General features: G+C 38.5%; 1 protein-coding gene across 3 annotated transcripts in view; it reads left to right on the forward strand.

Annotated features, from left to right (window-relative positions):
- Positions 1-7,743, forward strand: part of LOC133455535 (transcription factor 4-like) — a 312,468-nt gene extending 304,725 nt beyond the window's left edge. For all 3 annotated transcript variants that reach the window (XM_061734619.1, XM_061734617.1, XM_061734618.1), the window contains one exon: positions 2,259-7,743. Coding sequence is in view for 2 of the 3 variants with exons in the window: in XM_061734617.1 (XP_061590601.1) it covers positions 2,259-2,307 (49 nt within the window). In the remaining variant the exon portion in view is untranslated. The remainder of the gene's footprint in view (positions 1-2,258) is intronic.
- Positions 7,744-11,683: the final 3,940 nt, after the last annotated feature.

The raw sequence follows: 11,683 nt of genomic DNA on the forward strand, positions 1-11,683 counted from the left end.
TTCTTTATATTCTGATGTAAATCAGGGACTATAATGACACTACTCAGTTTATCTGTAGTGATTAGTCTGTTTTAGATTGGGCGGAGTGATACGCCACAGTACGGCACTAGGTGCTGTGTTGATGTTCTAAAATCCTACACTGTTGAGGGACATTAAAGTACACTGGAACTCAGCAGAAGTTGTCCCCGTGTTTATCCTACTCACGATCCCAAAAAGGTTTAATTTAATTAAGGTAAGGCTTAACTCTACACCAGCCTTACATAAGTAAAGGTTCAGAGCTCAAAACAGGACCGCAAAATAGGACTAGTTTCTTCTGAGCGGAGGAAGATTTTGGTCCGCGGGTCGAGGCGCGGTCGGATGCGCGTTACTACTCAACATAGAATAGATTAATATTAATAACCCAATATCGTGATACACTTTGTCACTTCCACGACACGTTTCGTGACATTTTTGTATCGTGAAATTTCGTGGCACGATATATTGTTACACCCCTACTATGCATGACCCAGTGACGTAAAATAAAAAAGAGGTTTTTCCTCCAAGGTGAACTTGAAGGACGTGTACTTTGGATGAAGCCTTGGCTGGGTTGGTCAGGGTTCTAGGATCCCCTTCAATGCTGGACCCAACATTGCCTCCCATATGCGTATCAGGGTATGATTGTAGAAAGAAAGCACTTCTGTGTATAAAGAGCATATACCCGTAAAGCAGACACAATGTGAGGTTTGTGTGAATAGATGAAAGATAAACACATTGCAAAGCACGTTGAAGGACCTAGACAGCAATAGCACTGTGAAGTGGGGTCCATTCACCATTCAGCTTCCTGAGACGTTCACTTCTGGGGAGACTGGCAACTGCGTTGAATGTTTTCTGCTTCTTGATAATAGCTGCTGCTGCAGAATGATACATTCCACATAGTTGCCTATTAATCTGATGAAGCCCAGATTAATGGGCTTAAATGCTCCAGATCAGCAGCTTTTATGGAGGTGCTAACATCTGCTGATGTGCTCATCATGAGCATCAGTTTAGTAGGTTCTTTTGCCTTCGCCTTTGTTAAACAAAGAATAGTAGTATGTGATATGTCCTGGGTTTTTGTTCATCTGAGGTTGTATCTCCGTTGTTTTGAGAGGTGGTAAGGACCAGATGATTTTTATTTTTATGTTCGGACATTAAAAACTTAGAAATGAAAGAGGGCGTGCCATCTCTTTTGCACGAGTGTATATTCGTCATCCTTTACCGCCCCAGTCATCCTTTTCCAACTCATGCAGCATTGCAGCTGATATGCTTGTTGCTGCAACAACCAGTACTGGAGTTGAGGGGGGATGAGGGGGGATGGCATCCCCCCCTGAAATAAAAAAAGTCCAAATCATCCCTCCTGTAAAACTGCCATCCCCCCTTTCCATCCCTTATGTCATTTCATCAATGAATGTGGTTTTACTGCTATTTCAACATTTAGAGGACTCACCAGAAAAATGTGACAATTTTCACCTTTTTCAGGTAAATTTTCACTTGAAATAAGTAGGCAAATCTGCCAGTGGGACAAGATTTATCTTCTTATTTACAAGCAAAAAAATCTTGTTCCACTAGCAGATTTTTCTACTTATTTTAAGTGAAAATCTACTTGAAACAGGTGAAAATGGTTGTTTTTTCCAGTGATGAGTCTTGTTTTAAGTTTAATGATATTTTTTTTACTAAAATGAGACATTTTAACTAGAAATAAGACAAATATTCTTGTTAAGATTTTGAGTTTTTGCAGTGATCCATGTTACTTATCCTGTGAAGGACAGAGTCATATTGATAAGTTCAGAAAAGTGTTTTTTATTGTTGTGTTTTGATGTATTTGATGTAAGCCCAGTGGATATTTAAAGCTTACAGAAGGCTGCATTTAACTGCTGCTATGTCATTCCTGCAGTATTTCTGCAGGTGTTTTGGTCACTGCTATTATTTGTAATATATTATATTATTTGTAATCAGCACAAATTATCTGTTCCCATATGATTAAATCCACCATCCCCCTGATTTTCTTTTACAACTCGAGTACTGGCAACAACTATATCAGTTTGAAAAGAGTTGCATTATCATCAGAGATAATGCAACAATGGCATCATGCATGCGTCTGATGTTTATTCTTTTAAGATCACTATTGTTATACTTTAAAACCCTCTTTAAAGTACATCTTATTTCCTATGTTGACGTGCTTGTGTTGCATGTAACCTTCACTCTGGATCCTTCCCTCCAACATGATTGCTATTTCTGTCCAGGTCCAAGGTGCCAGAGTTCATCAAGATGATGAGTGACCACTTCCTCTGACAGCGTTTCCATGACAGCCTGGCAATCGATCAACCCTTTTGTTGCTCAAGGCAGACCAATCATTTACCTGGAATTTCGGTCCGACCAATCAGATCCGTTTCTGTCTCTCCTCTCATCTGTCATCTCTGATCCTGCTCTTCAACATCTTTTCCTCTGTTTGTCGAGAACATGAACTGCAGAGTCGCGTTAGTCGCTTCCATCCCTTTGCATCTCCAGCTGAACGGAACGGGAGGCTTCGAGACAAGCGTGGACACGTCAAAACAGAACCGCTACAAACAGCTTTTGACGCAAAGCGATAGCAAACGGACAAAGATCTTTGGAAACACACCATCAGAGACACTCTCCTACTTGTACACGTTTTTTTCAGCATTCCCAGTTTTAAAGAACAAAAAGGTTCAATATAAATATACAGTATATATAGTAAATACATATATATGAAGAAAAAAAAAGAAAAATGTTTAAAAAGTGCAACTTGACGTGGGCAGTGAGCAAGGTTGGAGTTGGGGAGGGATGTTCAGAATGGAACAAAACATATCACAAAGTGTTTAAAGAGATTTTTTAAGCAACATTGCGCAGCTGTAGAGTGCAGCGTCAGCGCATCTCTGACTGAACGGCAATCTAACGCCACACTGTGGATGAAGCTGTGCCTGATCTCGTCTTGGATGCAAAGTCAGACGGATGCACATGGAGAAGCAAAGCAGGAAAAAGTAGAAAGTCAACGGGAACATTCTGGGACCGGCCACACTCTCAGACACTCTTTTACAACACTAAGAAGAAAGAAAGTGCTATGAAGGAGAGATTAGGAGGCACTGCTTCTTTCTCTGAGGTGCTTGACTGATATGAATACAAAACTTTCCAAATGCTTGACTATCATAGATGTCTAGAGAGAAGCCGGGTTAAATGAGAAAGGATTACTTGCTCTCTTTTTCTAACACATTCCCTGCTAAAGTGCAAATATTTAGATTGTTGGTGTAAAACAAATCTAAACAGTAAAGTTTACGTATTTTATTAGTGCTTCATGGTAATAGCAACATTGCAAACTAGTGCAAACCTATGTCTTTATAGTGTTAACACCTGTAATAAAAGCTTGGACATTAGTACCCAAATGGTCTCTGTGTATCTACTGGGAGGAAGAGAGTTCTCAGAGATTCAATCAATAATCAATCAATCAAACTTCAGAGCAACGTGGGTGTTTCAGTAACTGAAGCTGGAAATGAGACAATTGAAGGCAGGAAGGAAAAACTCATGCAATGCTGAAAATAGGTGCATGCAGCAGAAAGGAAAGGCATTTTCTTGCCATTTGCATCTGAAAATAGTGACAAATATTGAGCCAGGCAGATCAACGAGAGTATGGATAGATGGCATGAAAGATGAATCAACTGGTGTCTGGGTGAGCGCTGAAGAGTGAAGTGGATTGGTTTAACCAATGTCCTGAGTCACGCAGCTTAGATCCAGTCTGAGTGTCTGAGCTGTCGGTGTTAGTGCAGTCATGGTAAAAGATAGCAGGATTGAAGGGGGCGCAAAACAGAAACATTCACAAAAGCAGAGCTGTAATTGAACATGATGCCGGGAAGGGGAACCGAGGGAACAATCATTGGGGTTAGGGGTGTACATTCTCTTCTAGGGGCACGCAGGAGTCCAACCACTCCTGTGCTGGATTGTTTAAATTCCCTTATTTCATCTTGTAGAGTGTGGTTGATCATAAACCTCCAACTCCAATATCAGACCTTATCCACAACCCAAATACTATCACTGGTGAAGCGGGGCTTTCATTTGACACTTGAGGTGTGTAAAGAATAGACTTTTAGTTATGTTCTATAATTATATATACCGTATTTTCTGGACTATAAGTCGCTAATTTTTTCATAGGTTTTGAACCGTGCGGCTTGTACGCAGGTGCGGCTTGTATATCTTTTTTTTATTATTTTTTTTAAAATAGAGTGGATGCAGCTTATATGCAGGTGCAGCTTATAGTCCAGAAAATACGGTACTTTTTCCCCTGTGTTGCATTTAACTAGCATTTTAAGCTGCTTTTGCTGTTTATTAATGGCGCACATAATCTCTTAGACACTAAGTTCTGAACTGGAAGTTTGCAGTTCCAAGGGAAGGGGATCCCTTTAAAAGGTAGATCATCTGACTTGATTGGACCGGGGAAATTCACACCAGTAGTGACCGGGGTCTGAGAGCAGCATCAGCACAACGCTGTAGCACGTTGCCTCTGCCGTGCTAGCGTCAAAGCATATTGTTCTCATTCACATTTGCGATATAAGAGCTATGCAGTTGGTGCAGCTGCACCCATGTGCTAAATATTAGTATGCTATTGTTTCCTAATGAGTGTCAGAATGATGACGGTTTTGGAGATACTAGTTTTGGACATTTGTAGCAGTTGGCTGTCCCTGACACATTTCATCCATTGTTAAAATGAGTCCAATGAAACTAGCTGGTGAACATGCCTTCCAGTTCAATTCAATTTTCAGTTCAATTAAGCTCAATGTACCAGTTGAAACCAGTGAAAAGCTTACCGGTGACGTCCTGCTTCAGAATTAGGTCTTCTGTAAACTTTTTGGCAAAAATAAAAGCTTTCACCCCAAGAAGGTACAAGTGGGAAAACCGTGCACAAATAGGTCAAGAATTAAACTTCTGATGACAACCTTTACCCCTCCGTTAGTCTGCTTGAAAGATCTGTGAGAAGACTTATATGTTTCTCTTGTCAATCTGGAAGCCCCCTTTCACCTCTGTTTGAACTGCTTTCAAACCAAGTCGACCTGACCCCGACCCCCACCCCCACCCCACATCCCAATTCTTTACTTACATGAGCCTTACGCCCCCCGAACTGGAGCCCCAACCACTCTCCCCAAACTCTTGCCCCACCTAAGCACTCCTGCAGATGCAATTTGAACATTCACACTTCTACCAATGTGCCTTTTTAGAGTTCATATCATTCGAGTTGCCAGAGGAGGACATTTACCTGGTCTTTTCATAGAATGCAAGCTTAGGGAAACCTGTTTTTAGTCGTTAGGTTCTATGCAGTCAGGTTTTTTTACCAGACCTGGGAATTTAAAAAAAGTCAAAAAGAAAAAAAAAAAAAAAGTATTTTTTGGGGGGGGAAAAACAAATTTAACTGTATTTAATGTACTGTACGCTTATATGTAAGTAGACAGCGTGTTCTGGCTTCGACCCAATGGGAAAGACGCTTGATTTAGCTAAATTAACCCCCGCCCCGGTCCTCCATAATCTCAAGCCCATTTTCCTGCCCCGAGTCCTCGTCCTGTTTCGATCGTTGGACAATGCACCTCTTAGTGTATTATAGCTTATCAGCTTTTTATCAATTTTTGATCGGCTTGTCTGTAAGCCAATGTAGTCTTCAGTACTGTGTGTGGTCGTATGTTGTAAAACAAGTTTTCTCCCCCCCTTCTCTTGCTATCTCTCGTTCTCTTTTTTAAAGAAGAATCTTTTTTCTCTTATGACTTTTTTTTGTCTGTTCTGGTTTACATGTCTAAAAAAAGAAAATGTAAAAAAAGAAAGAAAAAAAAGAAAGAAAGAAAGAAAAAAGTGAATAAAAGAAAACAACACAATTTGCTATCTGACAGTATTGTTCTCTGTCGGTCATCATTTTGACATGGCTAAAAAACCCCAACCGTTCAACAAGAAGGCACGGAAACTGGAAAAGAATCTATTGAAAAAATCAATCTATATATAGATGTAGAAAAATATATACAATATATAACGAGGGTGCCATTTCTGTTGTTTTTTTTTTCCTTCTTTTATTATCATTATTATTATTATTACTATTATTATTATGAGTATGAGCTGTTTTGTCAAAGACTGGACTGACAGAAGTTGGAGAGGCCCCTCAGTGTTATAAAGTTTCGACTGACTTTGTTGTATTCCCCTCAACCTCTGACTAGTATGGCACACTGCGCAGGACAGAACGGGACCGGAGTTCCATCAGCTCTATTCCCTCATGTCGATCCAAGGCAACAACAAACAGACATTTGTAAATTGTATGCAACAAAAATGGAAAACTTTACCATTATTTTGAAACTGTGTATGTAAAGTTATATTTTTACATGTAGACTGTTGTTATTTTGTGTTTTAGAAAATATGTTGTATGTTTTTTTTTTTGTTTAGTTTTGTTAAAAGATGAAAAAGTTCAATTCAGTGTGTGTTAAAGAAAATGTGTCACATTGAAAAAATGTAGTAAGTTCAAAGGTTCGGTTTCTTTTTTTTTCTTTTTTTGGTTCTTTCATTTCAATGTTTATATCTCTGGGGGACATTTTCGAGATTTGATGTTGGAATCTGACATCTTAAAACTTTAAAGAGACATCCCATATCTTGAGTTATCCATGCCTCATAACATTACCATTTTCAGTTCTATGTTTTGCTGAAGTGTGTGTAAATAGTTATCATCCATTTTTCAGTGGGGTGAAGATTTTGCCAGTGAGACACAATGATAACAATGAAGAACATGTTTTGATTTTTTTGTGAGGTCGTCTTTGTCCAGTTCCAGTAGCCCGGTGCCAACGTTTAGTTCTGATCAGTGGTGCTCAGTAGTGTTAGTGGTTTTGGTTGCTGACCACCTGAAGTGTGTAAGTCAAAGTGTTGTCTTAGCTTGCACCAAGCATCGCTTGCATCACAGCCAGCGTGAGCCATCATTTTGCACCATGGGAAGAATTTGTTAAAATTTTGGGCCCAAAATTAGGGATCACGCCAAATTTTTTGCAATAATACTTTTTGCTACGATATATATAGGTTTGTGGTGATAACTTCTGTCGTGGGGTTGGTGTCACAAAATTCCGTAACTGTGGTACCCAAAGAGTGTAATTGAGCTTGGCGCCCCACGGTGGCTGTGAGTCAGCTCTGACTCTTGTGCTGTTAGTTTCTTCACAAAGGAGTGTAAATGTTTAAATTAAAGACGCTCAGCACCTGATTCAAGATTAATATATGGACATTTTGGAAGAGATCAGAGTGTTTCTATTATAACGGAGTAGGTCGTCTGCAAACAATCTCTTAAGCTATTTCCCCAAAAAGAAGTCAGATGGTGTGCTTGGCAGTTTCAGTCATGTTTTTGGTGTTTGCCGTCAAAATTGAGCTTTTTGTCAAAAGAAAAGGCTCTGACTGGGACCTAGGTCAAACACTAGGATAGAATCTGTCAGTGGAAGTGCTAAATGTACTTTTTTTGAAATAATATTATTTTTGCAAAGTTTCATCTCATATTTTCTTTGTTGTATAATCAATTCATCTCCCAAATGACAGTATCTTCATTTTTATGTTACCCCTGGTGTTGCTATTAGCCAAATTGTTAACTGCTTTTCTTTTTCCTCCTTGTTGTACATACACACCTCATTTTTCTTTTTCAGTGACTGTGCCATGAGCTTTGTAATCTGTTACTCTGTACAAGTTTAACTGCAATAATGAGTTGAATTCAAACCGCCACTCCTGTCCCTTTCTTTAACTCCAAGTTAAGTTTTCTTAATAACTCCAAACTGTAGTGAGTAATCTGGTGATTCATGATGAGCACGCACCAGCATGAACAGCACAACAACGCTGAAATTCAGTACAATCTGTAGGGTTTATTCAACACAAAAGACAGAAAACGATTGGTATAACTATTGTTTCATGCAGGCCAGACTTTGAAAAAGAAAAAAAGATAAATGGACATATTTGAAACTTGAGGAGTATTGCTCATTAGGCAGTGAAACATTCTGTATATATTCATAAATCAGTTTTGTCTTCACACAACCATGTTCCACGTTCATTAAACCATTTCATTTAACCTCAGGTTTATGCTGATTGAATCACAAAAGCTTTTTGTTTGGTTGTTTTTCTTTTCTTTTTCCGAAGTGATGACAAAGGCTTAGTTTAGTTCAGGAGAAACATGGTTTACTTCTGAGCATTCCAAGGAGAATGTGAACAGATGATCAAAGAAAGAAAAGATTAAGATTTGATCAGTTCTGAGACAGTCAAAAGTCTGTTTTATGACATAATGTTTGAGTGCCTAACTGATTGAATACAATGTTAGTTAAAATAATTAACAATATAAAGACATCCAGTACTAAAACTAATAAATTAACCCTTAAAATATAAGGCAGCAAATACTTTACATTAGGGCTGGGGGATTTTGGACAAAAATAAAATCCCGATTTTTTTCTTTGAAAACCCGATTTTCGATTTCGATTTACACTTTTTTGGTAAAACTACAAAAGACAATGGAATAAATTGTTTCAAATATTTTATCTTTATTTTTAAAGAAAAATAACAAACAAATTTCCCTATTGGGAATGAAGTGCAATTGAAAGATACTGTAAATCCTCCTTGAGTTTAGTAAAGTGACAACATTTACAATTTTCTTGACCAAACAAAGATGACTAGACGAGCTCTGTCTGTAGCTGCAGCTGCAAAAAAGGAAAATCCATTTTCCGATTTTCCTTTTTTTAACATCGTCTTGATTAATAAATCCGATTTAGATTTAAAATCGATTAATCGCACAGCCCTACTTTACATAATTTATTTCCAACAGAACTTTATCAACATATTACATATTGAAACAGACATTTTGGCATTTCATGGAGGAGGATTTTTCCTGTTTTGCAATCCAGTTCAACAGCTGGACTCTTCTCCTGTGAGGCCATGCTGCTGTGATGAATGCAATATGTCGTTTAGCATTGTTTTGCTGAAATATGCAAAGCCTTCCCTGAAAGAAAACATGGTTTGGGTAGGAGCACATTCTCTAAAACCTTTTGAGTGCTTTATAGCATTGATGGTGCCTTTCCAGATGTGTAAACTGACCTAAGGCAACCTCGTACCATCAGAGATGAAGGCTTTTGAAACAAGCCCTTATGACAAGCTGGATGTTTCCTCTCCTCTGTAGTCCACAGGACATGGCATCCATAGTTTCAGAAAACCAGAACAGTTGTCCATTCAGACTGTTTTAAATGAGCTTTGGTCCAGAAAAGACAGCAGTGCTTCTGTACTGGTTTCACATATGGCATCTTCTTCTTCTTTGCATGATAGATGCATTTGTGGATTACAGAGCAGCTATGTTCACAGACAGTGATCTCTGGAAGTGTTCCTGAGCCCATGCAGGGATTTCCTGTTTCTTATGCTGTGCCACCTTAAGATGCCTGAAGATCACACGCATCCAGTTGGACTTTGAGGTTTGTCCTTTGTGCAAAGAGATTCTTCTTGATTCACTGAAATCATTTGACACAAATATTCTGAAGATAGTGGGATTTTCAGCCTTTGCAATTTTATGTTGAGGAACATTGTCCGGAAATTATTCCACAACTTTTTAAGACAGTTTGTCACTGATTGAACCTCTGCCCATCTTTGCATCTGAGAGGCTTTGCTTGTCGTATAGTCAGCCATGTTACTGACCAGGGTTATAATAGTTTTGAATTTTTCATTTTAGTTTAGTTTTTTTTCGTTTTGACTTTTTCTCCTTCAATTCAGTTAGTTTTAATTCGTTTTTAGTGTGGGTTTACTAGTTTTTATTAGTTTTTATATTTTCAAAAATGCTTAGTTTTAGTTTAGTTTTTCTTAGTTTTAGTTTTAGTTTTTTGACGTCACGGACCGTGAGGCGTTAAGGTGCCGTAGCTGCCAGTTGGAGAGAAACGGCCAGAGCGGAATAAATTGATCATACCGAGAGTCTTATATTGACGGACGAAAACGGAGGAAATTATATCTATAATTTCAGTTTGTTTTAGTTAGTTTTCTAAACACGCAATATAGTTTCAGTTAGTTAACGTTTTTGTCTTTTAATTTTCGTTTTTATTTAGTTCAGTTAACGAAATTGTTTTTTCAATTTTAGTTTTCGTTATTTTGTTCGTTTTCGTGAACGATAATAACTCTGTTACTGACCTGTTGCCAGTGAACCTAATTATTTGTCAGATGCTCCTGTAGTTCTTTGTGATTTTTGCCAATTACTTTTCCATCCTCTTAGTTGTGTTTCCAGTTGTGGGGTTCGGGATAAACCTGCCGGACAGGAACCTGTAACAGTGCCGAGCCCCTCCTCAGCCCCTTCAGCTAGCTGCTAGTATGTCTCCATTGCACTCTACCAGGAACCATTGGCCAAACAAACAAATGGCTGACCATGTGGTGGCAGTATTGTGCATTGCTTGCTGTTTACAACATAAAAGGAGATGAAATAGAAGAATGAGAAGAGGAAACATTGCATTTTTGTTTGCTTTTTTTTTTAACACACTGCAGTGGTAGCGATTGAGAATAAAAGAAAGCAATCTCCATCTCCATCAAATATGCTCACGGCAAAATGTTTCTGGTTTAAATGAGTTGTGCTTACGTGATTTATGTTCACATGAGAGTGCACAACGTGATTTAGAAATCACAAAAAGCAGAGAACCCCTCGCCCCCTTCCAGTAATTTCCTGTTGGCCAATCTGATACCTCTCCTACTACGGGAACGTTTTTCGCCCCATAAAGATTTTTGAAGGAGACTTCTTGCAGGACCGTTCCTGGTAATGCAGACATCCGCCAATGATCCAGCTCCGGAAAAACTACCCAAACCCCCCACGAGTGGAAACGTGCTTTCTGTGCTGCTGCCATCAAATTCAAAATGTGTTCATATTTTAGATGCACTGGCAAAATGTCTTAGTTTCAATATCTGATATGTTGTCCATGCTTTAGTGGGAATACAATATGGGTTTGTGAGGTTTCAAAATCATTTGCATTCTGTTTTTATAACAGCTCAACACTTCAGAGAAATTCAGATCAATATATCGTACAGTAACTGTGTAAATCCAGTTTCAGCCATTGAACAATCAAAACTTATCTAAAATAGTCCAGGCAAAGCAGGAGCGGCACATCCTCATGCACAAAACAGCTGTGTATCTTCAGGAGCTTGAGGCCACAAGCATCAATTTAAAAGTTGTGCGCAAATCTTACTGAAACGTGCAAATTTAGCCAAATGAATGCAAGTCTACTTAAATAAATGCAAAACTGCGTGATATAATATATTAAATAAACATACCTTCAGAGGTTAATAGTCTAGATACCTTCAGAAGGGAATCAGAATTAGATAAACAATATTTTGGTTTTTCTTTCTCTGAGATTATAAGTAATATCTCATTACATAAAACCTTAGAAAGGAGATATGAGGATTTTTAAAGATTCCAGATTCCAGTACCCTTGGAGTCCTTGGAGTCTAATCTACAGCATGATAAATATTACAATCTTATTAGGTCTGGAAAAACTTCCATTGACCAGTCTAGTACAATTTCTGCATTGGTCACCGGCCACTGTGACCATGCACCCTGCTTAAGCAATGTCAGAGCATAATTGCTTTTAAGGTGGAATACAGCATACCAACAACAACCAAACCCATACACGGTAGTGAATACTACGTTGTATGAACAAAACTA

This window comes from Cololabis saira, chromosome 11, assembly GCF_033807715.1.
Source record: "Cololabis saira isolate AMF1-May2022 chromosome 11, fColSai1.1, whole genome shotgun sequence".
Classification (NCBI taxonomy): domain Eukaryota; kingdom Metazoa; phylum Chordata; class Actinopteri; order Beloniformes; family Belonidae; genus Cololabis; species Cololabis saira.